This window comes from Hyperolius riggenbachi, chromosome 5, assembly GCF_040937935.1.
Source record: "Hyperolius riggenbachi isolate aHypRig1 chromosome 5, aHypRig1.pri, whole genome shotgun sequence".
Lineage (NCBI taxonomy): Eukaryota > Metazoa > Chordata > Amphibia > Anura > Hyperoliidae > Hyperolius > Hyperolius riggenbachi.
Genome location: NC_090650.1, coordinates 389,736,590 through 389,753,183, shown reverse-complemented (window position 1 = coordinate 389,753,183; position 16,594 = coordinate 389,736,590). Strand labels below are relative to the sequence as shown.

General features: G+C 48.7%; 1 protein-coding gene across 1 annotated transcript in view; it reads right to left on the bottom strand.

Annotated features, from left to right (window-relative positions):
• Nucleotides 1–16,594, bottom strand: part of SPAG1 (sperm associated antigen 1) — a 180,594-nt gene that overhangs the window by 93,850 nt on the left and 70,150 nt on the right. Inside the window, exons 11-12 of the mRNA XM_068237728.1 lie at nt 15,296–15,670; nt 12,852–12,951 (exon numbers count right to left, since the gene is read on the bottom strand). Coding sequence (XP_068093829.1) covers nt 12,852–12,951; nt 15,296–15,670 — 475 coding nt within the window. The remainder of the gene's footprint in view (nt 1–12,851; nt 12,952–15,295; nt 15,671–16,594) is intronic.

Sequence of the window (16,594 nt, the reverse complement as noted above, 5' to 3'; positions counted from 1 at the left end):
AGCGTGTCACACCCAGTACAGCGTTGCCTTAGATCGCATTGCCGTAAATAGACGGCGAACAGTCTCCTAGCGGCGATCACCACTGGGAGACTTGACGGAGCGGAGATGCGCGCACATTGGCGCGTGCAATCTCCTGCAAAATCCCGCCCCAGGACTTCATTACAATTGGCGTTGAGCGGTCCTGGGCCTGCTGCCGCGTACACGCCAATTGGCGTGGAGCGGGCATAAAGTAGTTAAGTTAGCACGTGTGATTTCCCATTATACATTACTCACAAAAATGCTAATCATCTATTACCCTGAGGCCCCTTTTACACTTGCGTGTTGTTTGCCGCGGGGTAACGCTATGCCAATGAAAGTCTATGGGGCATGTCATACCTGGCGCTGCACAATGCGTTCCTCTGGAAGTGCCTGATTTGCTGCAAAGGCAACAGCACGTTGCTGGGCAACTTGCGCGGCAACCAAAAGTCATGTCAAGTCTATGGTAAAGCAGCTTTTTAAAAATATTTTGCGCTGCGGCGCACATGCGCGGAAGCATATTTTTTCAATACACTTCTGCACAATTATAATTTTGCCCACAGGAAGTGAGTGCTAGAGAGCCTTACTTCCTGCTTGGCCTTCAGCCAGAAGGGAGATTATCTCGCACTGCTGCAGGAATCCCTGAAGGCTTTTTTTAGCGTTACTGTCACTGCACCCATAGCGCCGGTTTCCATTGTGAAAATGGCGTGAAAGCCAGGCGTAATCCAAAACAGATGATGTATAAGGAGCTTATAAATACCTTCTGTTTTAAGTAAACAAAAATACAAGGTATTTAGCATTGCTTTTTAGTAAAAGAGGGCCTTTAGGTCATTTTTAGCCCCTAAAGGCGCATACACACGCCATACTGTAGCAAACGGCGGGTCCGTGAGACTCTCCTGCTGGGCGGATGTTCTGCCATGCTACTGTCGGCAGAACGTCCGCCCAGCAGGAGGGTCTGACGGACCCGCCGTTTTCTACAGTATGGCGTGTGGTTCTGGGTCACCGTGTGCTGTTTGGGCACTCTCAAGAAAGAATGAAGACAAAAAAAAACAACAATTACAGCTACGGATGGAGGTTTGTAGGCTGGTCACACAATCATCCCTTGTATATCACTGTACCCAAGTGACATAGCTGAGGAGCTCGGGGCCCCAGTGCAAGTTTTACATGGGGCTCCAAGCACTCTATTGATAAGAAGCCCCAAAACCTACTAAGGACAGCTGCAGTGTCAGAGAGGTGTAATCAGAGTAAGGAAACAGTTAAAGGGCCATTATCGTGAAAATCATAAAAAAAGATGTAAAATACATGCACTGAAACACCACAAAGCAGAGTACAAAAGAAATGACTGAACCTATATCCATGTCTATGGATCTGTCATATACACAACCACAAAAGAAAAGCGTCCATGACACTATGAATCAATGTATTGATAGTGTCATGGACGCTTTTCTTTTGTGGTTGTGTAAAATACATGTAAACACATGCAAATAAGAAGTGCAATTCTTCAAGAGTAAAACGAGCCATACATTTTACTCCTATGTTGCTGTTACATACAGTATGTAGTAGAAATCTGCTAGAACTGACAGGTTTTGGACTAGTCCATCTTATCCTGAGGAGTTATCAGGGTTTTCCTTATTTTCAAAAGCACTTCGTGAATGGCAGTTGGCCATCCAACTGAAAAAAAAAAAAAAAAAAAAAAAAGGTACAGCAAGCATGGAGGCTGGTCAGCATCTTTGTATAAAATAAATCCTTTTCAGGGAGTGTCTTTATAACGAATAAAGGCCATGTTGAGAATCCCCCCTGAAGAGATGGACTGGTCCAAAACCAGTCGGTTCTGTCAGATTTTCACTACCCACTGTAAGTGACAACAACATAGGAGAACAGTAATTAATGACTCTTTTTCTCTGTAAGAAACAGATTTCTTATTTGAATGTGTTTACATGTATTCTAAAATTTTACAATTTTTCGTGATAGTGGTCCTTTAACCACTTGAGGACCACGACAGCAAAACTCGGCACAAAAGTGATTTCCCCCCCTTCTGCCCACCAACAGAGCTTTCTGTTGATGGGCTATGATCGCTCCCAGGATGTTTTTTGTTATTTTTTTTTTATTAATATGTCTTTATTTTTAAAATAAATATGCATTTTTTTTTTATCCCACCCTCCCTCTGTCAGCCAATCAGCTGTCATAGGCTTCAGCGTATGACAGTGGATCGCTTCCCTGCCACCCAGTGGGACAGCCGTGTCACACGGCTGTCCCCAGTACAGCGCTGCCGTAGATTGCAGCGCTGTACCATGTAAATAGATGGCTGTTTTGCCGTCTAACAGTCTCCTAGCGGCGATCCTGCAAAACCCCGTCCCAGGACTTCACGCCAATCGGCATGGAGTGGTCCTAGGGCTGCCGCCGCGTTCATGCCAATCAGCGTGGAGCGGTCATCTTGGGGTTAAGTATTACCACTACTCAATGCACATACAGAGATGTTTGTTACCAGCATAGCACTAAGCTCAACCTCTGCATCCCCTATTGCTACGCCACTGTCTGTACTATACTGAAGCTCCCAGGTCTGCCTCCCATCATTCTCCACCTGCTGTGCTATGTGCAGGACAGCGTGTGGGTGGAGCTGGGAGCCCTGGGGCAGAGATTTCTGTCTGAGAGATAAGAGAAGCTGAGGTGTGATTCATCTGCTAGCAGTGAGCAGAATCAGGTAATGTGCTGCTCACATGTCACGCTCACTCAGCCAGCACACCAAACTTAGTCATCCAGGTTGATTATTATTACAGCTCTATGTCACACTCCCAGATATTTATTTGTTGGTAAGGGAGAATAAAGGACTGTGCCATTTCTTACACAAGTTTTTATATTTGATGCAGTGATCACAGTGAAATTCCCTTTGGAAATGTCATACGCATGACCCTGAGACCGGTGTAGAAGGTAAGGAGCAATGTTGACTGAATAGTGTGGGGTAGATCACTACAACCTATCTGAAGCATAGCATTTTGAGATGAGGCTGTCCACGCAATCACATTAGCAGAATTTCCCTATGAGGTTACCTGCTGGGTGCCCTACATTAGACTAGCGCCAACAATAGTATGGCGCTACCAGCACATTGACATCACCAGGCCCCACCAAACCCCTCCCTTTCCCCTTCCTGTGAAGAACAGGAAAGAGGTGGGCATCTTTGGATGGTACACTATGCTACGAATTGTTTTATTCTAAATGCATTTTAACAGGAATAATAAGAAAAAAATGGAAAAAAATAATTTCACAGTTTTTGGCCATTATAGTTTTAAAATAAAACTCGCTACTATGAATAAAACCTACATATTTTATTTGCCCATTTGTCCCAGTTATTACAATGTTTAAATTATGTCCCTAGTACCAGGGCTGTGGAGTCTGTACAAAAATCCACCGACTCAGACTCCTCAGTTTAGGATTCCACCGACTCAGACTCCTCAGTTTAGGATTCCACCGACTCAGACTCCTCTAATTTGCATATTACAATCTTGTTGATTGAAAGTATGTAATATGAAATTCGTCTCTTAACTGCCAACGCTTAGGAATTTTAAAAGACAACTGAAGTGAGAAGGATATGTAGACTGCCATATTTATTCCCTTTATAGACTAAAACTAGTCCTTGGTAAGAGTACTTGCAAAAGGTACAGAACGGAATAAAGAACATCTATCAGGCCCTAGGCAATGTAACTGTGGGTACATGAAAGAATGATGTGCAGGTACTCTGCAGGAGAATAAGGAGATTCTTCCTCTATTACACATTCTTCATGCACAATCTGAACCAGGTTTATGGGTGATAGACAACACCTCTGCTCAATGTGCACAACATTCTCAGTGGATTCCCTGTAGCTCTGTGGAGAGTGCATATGTGGGAGTATAGTACTACTGTGTAACAAAGTAAACCTGAGACAGATGAAATTAAAGTTCTATACATACCTGGGGCTTCCTCCAGCCCCCTTCAGGCTAATCAGTCCCTCGCTGTCCTCCTCCGCCACCTGGATCTTCTGCTATGAGTTCAGGTACTTGAGGCGGTCTGGCGTAGTGCGCATGAACACACTCCGCCACCGGGAGCGTACTACACCTGCGCAGCACTATTGCGCAGGTGCAGAACGCTCCTGGCTGTGGAAGCGGCATGCGGCCGGACTGCGCTGACTGGCTGAATTGCCAGGACTCATAGCAGAAGATCCAGGTGGTGGAGGTGGACAGCCAGGGACTGATTAGCCTGAAGGGGGCTGGAAGAAGCCCCAGGTATGTATAAAACTTTTCTCTTCATCCTTCTCAGGTACCATTTAATTTGTAGTCACCAAACCAAATTTTAACAACATATCAAATTATTTGATGTCATGAGCAAAGACCTCTAGGCTTTTTTGGGTAAGTGTTTGGGCTGGTGCACATCAGAGCAGTTGTGGAGCGTTTTTTAAAATGCTTGCAGGGGGAAAACCGCTTGGCTAATGAAAGTGAATGGGATGGTGCACAACTGCACACCAGAGAGGTTCGTTTTTTTCCACAAAACGCAAACTCGGGGGCTGCAGCATTTTTTAGATTTCTGAGGCATTTCTGCCTCAATGTTAAAGTATAGGAAAGTGGAAAACCATTCTGAAAAGCACTAGATCAGAGCAGTTTTCAAGGCGTTTTTGTTACAGAAGCTGTTCAGTAACAGATTTACTGTAACAATATATGTAATCTGCTACACAAAAACGCTACAAAAACCACTAGGCATGTTTAGAAAACCTCTCTTAGGGCCCTTTTCCACTAGCAGTCGCTAGCGTTCACGCTGAACGCTAGCGATTGCTGAATCGCAATTACCGGCGATTCCCCGGCGTTCGCGGCCGCGATTTTGCTATGCTATGCACTGCATAGCAAAATCGGGGCAATTATCGCTCCGCCGCGCGTTCGCGTTCCGGTAAAAAACGAATCGCGGTAGTGGAAATGACCTACCGCGATTTCTATGTTAAAAAGCAAACCGTAGCGATTGTAAAATCGCTAGCGGTTTGCGACTTTGCGATTCAGCCAGCGCAAACGCGCTGGTGGAAAAGGGCCCTAAACATGCCTAGGAATCGTTCTGATATTCTGCTTTGAACACCTCTAGAGTTAGCAGATCTGCTAGAGGTTTTTGGTGTGCACTGGACCTTAATAGAGAAATGTGCAACCATGGCAACCCTCCCAGCAGTGAATGAAGAAACTTCATTCACCTCTGCATCGGCACATAGCCATATGAAGTTTGTCAGCTGAAACTGGGCCACTTGGTGGACATCAATCAGCAGCGTTCATTGGTTAGCCTGCAAATGGAAGGCCTGACTGAAATGAGATGTATAAAAAGGCTGCCATATTTATTTCTTTTTAAGCAAGACCAATTGCCTGGCAGTCCTGCTGATCCTCTGCTATGAATACTTTTAGCCATAGACCATGAAGAAGCATATGCAGATCAAGTTTTTCTGACACGATTAGCTGCATACTTGTTTCTGGTGTTATTCAGACACTACTGCAGCCAAATAGATCAGCAGGGCTGCCAGGCAACTGATATTGCTTAAAAGGAAATAAATATGGCAGCCTCTATATTCTCACTACAGTTGTCTTTTAAGTGTTTGTTAAGAGCCACAGTGACCCCAACTATATCTGTGTTGTTAAAGGGGCAAAACTGTGAAATTTAAAATATGTGCAAACATATACAAATAAGAAGTACATTTTTTCCAGAGTAAAATGAGCCATAAATTACATTTCTCCTATGTTGCTGTCACTTATGGTAGGTAGCAGAAATCTGACAGAAGTGACAGGTTTTGGACTAGTCCATCTCTTTATAGGGGATTCTCAGGGATATATTTATTTTCAAAAGCACTTAGTGAATGGCAGTTGCTCTGTCCCACTGCCAAAAAACTGTATAGGGGGAAGGGAAGCTGGCCAGCATCTTTGTTTACATCTTTTTTAGGGAATATCTTTTTAAAGAATGAAAACCTTGCTGAGAATCCCCTATGAAGAGATGGACTTGTCACTTGTCAGATTTCTACTGTATACTGTAAGTGACAGCAACATAGGAGAAAAGTAATTTATAACTCATTTTACTCTGGAAAAAAAATGTACTTCTTATTTGTATTTGTTTACACATATTTTAAATGTTACAGTTTTTCGCTGTAGTGCCCCTTTAAAGCGGACCCAAACCAAACATTTTTTTTTTTCAAAATATCTAGTTGCACCACTCTGACACATACAAATATAAATAAACACTCCTTCAAGCCTATGAGCATTTCAGTGCATGCTTTTCACCCTCCTCTTTGCATAACTAGGGTTATACAGGTGGCAGCCATTAGCAATTCCTCCTTTGCTGGACACCATCTACTCCACCAGTTTGCCAGATTCTGTCCCGGCAATATGAAAGGAAGGGAGGGGTTTCTCCAATAAATGTAAAATATTTTATATTTGTCATCATGCAGCTGAAAAAAGGCTGCTATTTATTATTAGAATTTAGAAAATAGATTTAATTTCTGAAATCTTGTATTTTTAGTTTGGGTCCACTTTGACTACCGACGGACCGGGCGAGTATAAATCTACGGCGGACAGGGGGTGCTGCGGTCCTGACCGGACGTAAACTCTACGTCCCATTGACCGCGTGCCCCAGCCCGTCCCCGTCGCTCGGTCCGCTCTGCCCCCACCGCAATGTGATGCCCTGCCGCCTCTATGACGGCAGAGCACTGTGAGCTGGGCAGGAGCAGTTTTCATTGGCTCCTGGCCCTGTCATTCTTGTAAGCCGTTCCCATTGGCTTACATGGAATGACAGGTCAGGAGCCAATGAAAGCGGCTCCTGACCGGCGCACAGCGCTCTGCCGTCATAGCGACAGCAGAGAGAGCAGCCTGCGGCGGGGACAGAGCGGCGTGTACGGCGGGAGCGACGGTAACTTGCGCCGAATCGTCGGGAAGCGGCGGTTTGCTGGACCAGCACCCTCTGGTCCTTAAGGGGGCAGAGGGTGCTGGTCCAGAAAGGGTTAAGCATCAAGAAAAATAGAATTGCACATTTGATCGAAAGTAGCTACAAGCATTTTCGATGCGGTACAACACAGACGGTGCAGAAAACAGTCCACAGACTGGTGCTTCCAACGCACCCAGAACCGCATGCACAGTTGTAATGTGTAACTGCATCTGCACACACTGCCCCAGCCGCAGTGTGATGGAGAAGGTGCGTGTGGTCCTGAACAGCACATGCTGCAATCAAGCTGGATGGCGGAATTCACAGCATCACAACGGATCAGACAGGGAGGACATGGAGGTAGCTGATAGACTACAGGGTAAGTAAATATCCTCTTGCTTCCTTCCTCACAGGTTCACTTCAAGAGGAATCATCAATCATGATGTGATTTTTTTTTAAATTAATACAAAACAAAACTAAGTTTTTTTCTGTTCTGCTATAGCGCCATTTCACACTGGGGCGGTGCAGTAGTTTTACCGCACCCCACCACCGGGCAATGAAAGTCTATGGAAAATTTCATACTTCCGCGGTACCCCACGACGGAAGTGACATTTGCGCTGCATCCGGACGTCATGTTAGTCTATGGCGATGCATGGATTTTAAAGGGGTTCTGTGAGGTATAAAGACAAAAAGGGTCACTTATCTGGGGCTTCTACCGGCCCCCTGCAGCTATTAAGTCCCACGCCGTCACTGATGCCCCCTCTGTTCCTCGCTGCCGGTGACCTGCTAATTATATGCATAGCACAGCAGCTGCGCAGCCGTGGCCGAGCGCGTCCTCGCTCCCGCGCGCATCACTGAGAGCTTACTGCGCAGGCGCAGTACAGTTTTCTTGTACTGCACATGCGCAGTCCGCTCCCGATGATGCGCACTGCCACGGCCGCAGTGCTTTTCATCTAGTTAGACGAATAATTAGCAGGTCACCGGCAGCGACGAATGGAGGGGGCTTCAGTGACGGTGTGGGACTTAATAGCTGCAGGGGCCGGTAGAAGCCCCAGGTAAATTACGCTTTTTGTCTTTTTTTTTTAAATACCCCACACAACACCTTTAAAAACAATTACCGACACGACATCACAGCGCGCATGCGCAGAAGCGTATTTTTACAATATGTTTCCGTGCTCTTCCGCATACCCCGAAGCAGGAGGTGACTGCAAGCGTGTCACTTCCTGCTTAGCTGGTGGCCAGACAGGAAACACTGCATACTATTGCGGAGTTCCCTGAAGGTCCGTTTCTGGCGGAGCGAAGCGATGCGGCAGATGCGACGCACCATATCGCTAAGGCTGGTTTACAGGGTGAAACCAGCCTTAAAGTAAACCTAAGATGGAGGGAAGGACCGAGTTCTATTTTACTTACTTGGGGCTTCTGCCAGCCCCCTGTAGCCTTACAGACACCTCAGTTTCCTCTGATCCACTTTGTTGTGCCGTGGTGCCCCTTCGTAAAATCGCTGACTGCGCACCTCCTCGATAGCGCTCCTGTGGTTGGGAGCATTCTGCGCATGCGCAGTGTCTTTACAAACTGCACGTGTAGAACGCACCCAGAAATGGGAACACGACTGGGGAGGTGCAAAGCCTGGGCAGCGAATGCGCAGTAGCCCTTGACTGGTCCAGTCGGTGAGCTCTCAGATGTGCACAAAGGAGGGGGCCAAGAGAAAACCGAGGGAACTATAATGCTACGGGGTTAAAAGAAGCTCCAGGTAAGTACGACAGCACTTGCTACCCCCATTTCAGAATTGTAGAGTTAAGTAACACGCAACAGAACACCAATATACCTGTTCTGAGTGTAATAATCCAAATATTTGTATAGCGCTTTTCTCCTGTCAGACTCAGGCAGGGAACACTTTTCGTGCGCGTTTTCTGCACTGAAAAACTGAGAACTCCTGTTAATCAATGGGCTAGTTCACACTTAATGTGTTCTTCACATGCTGAAAAAAAACTGACATTCTGCATCATGATTCTGCGCATGTTGTCAGTTTTCTGTATCAATTACATCAGCTGCTGTGAAAAAACACGCGTGTTTTCCTGCATAGAAACACACTTGGTGTGCAGAAAACGTACGCAGAAAAATGCGTGCAGAAAACTGAAAGACAAGTGTGTTCCCTGCCAAAGCTCTCTGCAGCCACTGGGACACGCTCAATGGCCCATCCTGCAGTGTTAGGGAGTATTGCCTTGAACTACTTGCAGAATAGGTACTGACCCTAGCCAGGATTCAAACCTTAGTCTCTCATGTCAAAGGCGGTGCCCTTACCCAGTACACTAGCCAGCCACTGGCTAAACTAGACTAGCGCCCTTTTGTTGAAGTGTTCAACTTGTTCGATTTCTGTGAAGGGGAAGTAATGGAGAGCTGGAACGCGACGTGAAAAGCAGCGACCAGAGGTGGCAGAAAGGGTGAGTTAACGCAGAGACGCACAAAAAAATTGATATGAGGGATGGAAGGTCCCACTTACCAGGTTAGATAAACTGGGTTTATTTAGTCTAGAGAAAAGACGCCTTAGAGGGAATCTAATTAACATGTATAAATACATCAGAGGGCAATATAAAAGCTTGGCGGATGAGCCTTTTGTCCCTAGGCCTTCTCAAAGGACTAGAGGACATGATCTGCGGAAAAATGGTTTAGCCATTTATTTAGGAAAGGGTTCTTTACAGTAAAGCTGGCCATACACTAGGCCGATTACCCGCCGATCGACAGCAGATTCGATCACTGGGATCGAATCTGCTGTCAAATCGTTCACGCTAAACTTCAATTGTTTTCGTCCCGAAATAGATCGGTCCCGTCGATCGCTCCGTGCGGGAATTTACCGTCGATCGCCCGTGGGTAGGGAGCGCATCGCTAGCGGCGTACGATCGACGCAGGTATACATTACCTGAAGCTGGCTCCCGGCATCTTCTCCGCATAACCTCCCGGCTGGCATCTTCTCCGCATCACGGCATCCGTGTATAACTTCCTGTGTCACTGCAGTGACAGCGGAAGTACAAATAGAGGGCGTTCTATTTGAACTTCCGCTGTCACTGGAGTGACAGAAAGTTATACGTGGATGCCGTGATGCAGAGAAGATGCCCGGGAGGGGGGGGGGGGGGGGGGGGGGGACAGGCGACAGCGGCAGCTCAGCAGATGCTGAATCGGTTTCAGGCTCAAATTGATTCACAATCTGTTTGCAGAAAAGGCAGCCATACGATCCCTCTCTGATCAGATTCGATCAGAAAGGGATCTGTCTGTTGGTCGAATCTGATGGCAAATCGACCAGTGTATGGCTACCTTAAGAGTGATTAAGATGTATAACGCATTGCCACAGGATGTAGTTATGGCAAATTCTATACCTGCATTTAAGGGGGGGCTTAGATGCCTTCCTTGCGTTGAAAGACATCCAGGGCTACAATTGCTAGGTAATGCCCAGTGGTGTTGATCCAGGGATTTTATCTGATTGCCATCTGGAGTCGGTAAGGATTTTTTTTCCTTGTGGGGCTAATTGGACCATGCCTTGTAAGGGTTTTAGCCTTCTTTGGATCAACGGGGATATGTGAGGGAGCGGGCTTGTGTTGTACTTTGTTTTCTGATTGAACTCGATGGGCGCATGTCTTTTTTTCAACCCAAATAACTAATGTAATGCCCCCTGCCATGGTACACATGTGCAAACGGTCCAGTGTAGTATATGATAAGGAAATTGCAGTTTACCAATAATGTAAGAGTGATTAAGATGTGGAATGCATTGCCACAGGAAGACGTTATGGCAAACTCTATACCTGCATTTAAAGGGGGCTTAGATGCTTTCCTTGCGTTGAAAGACATCCATGGCTACAATTACTAGGTTATGCCTAATGATGTTGATCCAGGGATTTTATCTGATTGCCATCTGGAGTCAGGAAGGAATTTTTCCCTTTTGGGGCTAATTGGACCATGCCTTGTGGGGGTTTTTTCGCCTTCTTCTGGATCAACAGGGGTATGTGGGAATGGGCTGGAGTTGTACTTTGTACTGGTTGAACTCGATGGACGTATGTCTTTTTTCATCCAAAATAACTATGTATATGTAACTATGAAAGAGGCCAGGGGCAGCAAGAGCCACGATCGGAAATTCAGCTTCCAAGTTTCCTTTTAATCTACAATTATTGAAATCAGCAAGAGCTGAACTAGAACGTTGCATGGAGTTAATCAGATCAAGGCTCGGTTCACAGGCCGAGTTCCCTGTAACAACACTAATCATGCGCGCGTCTTGCGGTGACGTACGGCATGCAGCGTGTGGGAATGCCACACACCTAAATTGCACCGCACCGTGAATGTTGCATAGGTGATGCATTACAATTCCAAAACTGCCAGTTCATTAAAGTGGACCTGAACTCTTGCACAGGACAGAAAAACACAGGGAAATACACCCTGTATGTATTTAGAGAGTTTAGCCTGTCTTATTCCCCCTCATCTGTGACTAATCACAAGTGTAATTTGATCTCGTCAGCTGGCTGTCTCAGCAGAACAGCTAATTTGTAAACACAGGACGTTACCCCTATGTTTGCTTCCATGAAAGCCATGTGACCGAGGCACCTCTTACGGCGCCATCTTGGTATCGAAATGAAGTCACGAAGATCTGCACTTGGTGCAAGGACAACAATCTCGTTCTCAATACTGCAAAGACCGTGGAACTGATCGTGGACTTCCGAAAACTACACCCTGCACCCCTACCTGTGTTCATCAATGGGTCCGAGGTCTCCAGAGTTCAAAGTGTACGGTTCCTAGGCACAACCTTAACAAGCGACCTCAAATGGGGACAGAACACTACCAGAACTCAGAAGAAAGCACAGCAGCGGTTATTCTTCCTAATTGAAGAAATTCGGCATGTCACGGGAACTGCTTACCAGCTTTTACACCGCGACCATCGAATCCATCCTCTGCTGCTCCATCATCGTCTGGTATGCAGGAGCAACCGCCAAAGACAAATACAAACTCCACAGAGTGATAAATGCAGCAGAAAAGATCATCGGCGCCCACCTGCCCTCGCTAGATCTCCTCTACTCCACGAGGATGAAGACAAGGGCCTCCAAGATCTTACTCGACCCCTCCCACCCGGGAAGACGCTACTTCGAGACCCTTCCACTGGGACGCCGTTTCAGATCCATCCCCTCCAAAACCACTAGGCGCATGAACACCTTCTTCCCCCAAGCAGTCCTCCTGTTGAACTCACTGAACTCAGGACGCTCTGGCCCCCAGAGCATCCCTCTCTCACAGCAGTAAACTCTGACTAGAAACATGGACTGTCACATCTGTAAACTCTGACCTCCCAAGACTCTAATCGTTGCTTTATACGTTTGTTTGTTTTATGTTCCTGAACTGCCACTGCTCTATACGTTTGTTGTTATATGTTCCTGAACTGCCATGCCATGTGAACCACAAGCAATTCCGGGCACACCTAGCGGTGTGCTTGGCGATAATAAAGATGATTCTGATTCTGTTTGCTTCCCTGAAAGCAGGAAGTAGACACACTGCAGATTAATTGGAGGATTTGTATCAGCTGTCTTTATGCTGTTGTGTATCTTTTATAAAAGAGAGGAAGTTCTGAGTTCAGGTCCGCTTTATTTGCTCCTGAATCCGATAAGCCCTGAGCAAGTTCCCCATTCAGCCTCTCTGACTCTGGTTCCAGAAAATCAAAGCACCTTGGGAAATCTGAATGTTTTTCATATCTCTGGTGGTCATGTGACCTGATTTTCATATCTCCAGTGGTCATGTGACCTGATTTTCATATCTCCAGTAGTCATGTGACCACTCTTTCACTGTCACTGAAAGGAAATTTCATGCATGCCACACTGATGGCTTTGATGTTCTGGGAGTCTATGCTTCTCGCTACAATCCTGTCAAAGGGAAGGGTGTTAAACATAATTTGCAAGCTTACTTGTTGCAGTCTTCAATGCACTGTGAGGAGTTGCCATCCTTGAGATGACAGGCAGCTCTGTTAGAGTACAGGACCCCCAGCTCCTCTGCGTCCTCATCGCCTGGAGTATGACAGAGGGAGAGAGAGGAGATGCATTGGTTACCAGAGACTGCAGCACATTCAGCAGCCACTGCAGTATCCACAAGCCAGGTAGTGCAGCAGCCCTCCAATGAGCACTCGCCCTCTGTTTACACACCCTGCTACATCTGATACTTAGTACTTTGCAGGTTATACAACAAGCCAAGGGACTGATCAGCTGATCCTCGTAATGCACTCATATTGTGGATGATTCCTGCAGCATGGGGCTGTCCTGCCTCTCACATGCTGCCTGTGAATGGAGCTACTGCTGCATACAAGCCCAGGGACTGATCAGCTGATTATTGCACTGCACTCATATTGTGGATGATCCCTGCAGCATGGGGCTGTCCTGCCTGTGAATGGAGCTGCTGCTGTACACAATATCTGATCTGTGCCTCTCACATACTGCCTGTGAATGGAGCTACTGCTATATATACACACACATCAAGCCCAGGGACTGATCAGCTGATCCTTGTACTGCATTAATATAGTGGATCCCTGCTGCATGGGGCTGATCTACCTGTGAATGGAGCTGCAGTATACTCACATAGCACTGACCTGGGTGCCTCTCACATGCTGCCTGTGAATGGAGCTACTGCTGTATATACAAGTCCAGGGACTGATCAGCTGATCCTTGCACTGCATTCATATTGTGGATGATCCCTGCTGCATGGGGCTGTCCTGTCTGTGAATGGAGCTGCTGCTGTACACACATAGCACTGACCTGTGTACCCCTCACATGCTGCCTGTGAATGGAGCTGCTATATACACATAGCACTGCCTGCCGTACACACACAGCGCTGACCGCCGTACACACACACACACACACACATACAGCGCTGACCGCCACACACACACACAGCGCTGACCGCCGTACACACACACACACAGCGCTGACCGCCGTACAAACACACACAGCGCTAACCGCCGTACACACACACACAGCGCTGACCGCCGTACACACACACACACAGCGCTGACCGCCATACACACACACACACAGCGCTGACCGCCGTACACACACACACAGCGCTGACCGCCGTACACACACACACAGCGCTGACCGCCGTACACACACACACAGCGCTGACCGCCGTACACACACACACAGCGCTGACCGCCGTACACACACACACAGCGCTGACCGCCATACACACACACACACAGCGCTGACCGCCGTACACACACACACAGCGCTGACCGCCGTACACACACACACACAGCGCTGACCGCCGTACACACACACACAGCGCTGACCGCCGTACACACACACACAGCGCTGACCGCCGTACACACACACAGCGCTGACCGCCGTACACACACACAGCGCTGACCGCCGTACACACACACAGCGCTGACCGCCGTACACACACACAGCGCTGACCGCCGTACACACAGCGCTGACCGCCACACACACACAGCACTGACCGCCGTACACACACAGCGCTGACCGCCGTACACACACAGCGCTGACCGCCGTACACACACAGCGCTGACCGCCGTACACACACAGCGCTGACCGCCGTACACACACACAGCGCTGACCGCCGTACACACACACAGCGCTGACCGCCGTACACACACACAGCGCTGACCGCCGTACACACACACAGCGCTGACCGCCGTACACACACACAGCGCTGACCGCCGTACACACACACACAGCGCTGACCGCCGTACACACACACAGCGCTGACCGCCGTACACACACACAGCGCTGACCGCCGTACACACACACAGCGCTAACCGCCGTACACACACACACACACAGCGCTGACCGCCGTACACACACACACACACAGCGCTGACCGCCGTACACACACAGCGCTGACCGCCGTACACACACAGCGCTGACCGCCGTACACACACAGCCCTGACCGCCGTACACACACAGCACTGACCGCCGTACACACACAGCACTGACCGCCGTACACACACAGCACTGACCGCCGTACACACACAGCACTGACCGCCGTACACACACAGCACTGACCGCCGTACACACACAGCACTGACCGCCGTACACACACAGCACTGACCGCCGCACACACACAGCCCTGACCGCCGTACACACACACAGCACTGACCGCCGTACACACATAGCACTGACCGCCGTACACACATAGCACTGACCGCCGCACACACACAGCCCTGACCGCCGCACACACACAGCACTGACCGCCGTACACACACAGCACTGACCGCCGTACACACACAGCACTGACCGCCGTACACACACAGCACTGATTTCCATACACACACACAGCACTGATTGCCGTACACACATAGCACTGACTGACGTACACACATAGCACTGACTGCCGTACCTGTGTTCCTGAGGTTCTCAATGGCCTCGGTGTATCTGAGCGCTGCCTCTGCGAACTGGCCGTTTTTGAAGAGCTGGTTGCCTTGTGCTTTCAGCCTGGCGGCCGGAGGAAGGGAAGCTGGTGACGGCTCTGTTTCCTGGATGCTGGTGCGGACTGGCGGGGCATTGCTGCTGTGTTCCAGGGAAGGCTTCGCCTCCGGGCTGCCGCTGTCTCTCCGCAGGCCGTTCGCGTTGCCCGGCTTGCTGTGTCGCGGGGTCTGGTTGGCCTCGTCTCTCCTCTCGTTGGGTCTCTTAATAGGAAACTTTTTCTGAGCATTCCCCATGTCAGTGAGCGCGGCTGCTGCGGCGTCTCCTCCTCCCGCTGTCACACCGGCTTCTACAAGGAAGTTACAGGCTTAGCAGCGACATCAGCAGAGCAGACTACTGCACAGCCACAGGAGGGGTGTGACACAATCAGGCAGAGTAATAGCAGCGAGGAGCGGGCGGTGTGACACGCAGGACGGGAGCACCTCCAGTACCCACCTCTAGGAAATCCTGTGTCACTGCTGAGGGGTGTGTGATGAGCAGCCAGCCCCATCCAATGTGCCCCGTGTCCTCACACAGCCCCCTACTCCCTGCCTACTATTATCATGCCTACTACAATAGTCATCCCTCAGGCTGGCCACTTATACACACTATTAAAGCTGTCAGGAGCAGATGGCCAGAGAGTGAGACTGGCTTATTCTGCTCTGGTATTATTATCACCAGTTTTACCACCATCGTCATTTGTAAACATGGGTGAAAATACTCATGCATGGTTCCCAAACAGTACACAGGGGCGTCTCACCCACCAGGCAAGTATAGGCGGTTGCCTGGGGCGCCATGAGGTGGTGAGGCGCCATGAGGTGGTGAGGCGCATTCCCCCGCCGCTGCTACTGTGACCATGTTTTTTTTTATATTATATTACCTCCCGACTCAGTCCCCGGTGCTCGGCACGCTACCATGTGCTCAGCAGTGCCTCCACCTCCACTTCTCCCTAACCAATAGAGCAATCAATACTGCTCTTCTCTGCCAGGCTCCTTCTTTAAAGCTGTGCTTCTTCTTCTCAGTAGCCACACAGGTAAAGTGTTTACCTCGTGTGGCCCAGCCTTTAACTCCGCCCCACGCCAGTCAAACCAGGAGCCAGCGGCCAGCCAGCTTATGCCCCCGACAGTCTGACCCCCCACCTGTGCCACTGGCTGCACACAGACACTGGAGCAAGACAGCCAGGGGACAGATGCAGTCACAGAGAGAAGAATGTGATGTGTCCGTGTTGGAGCCC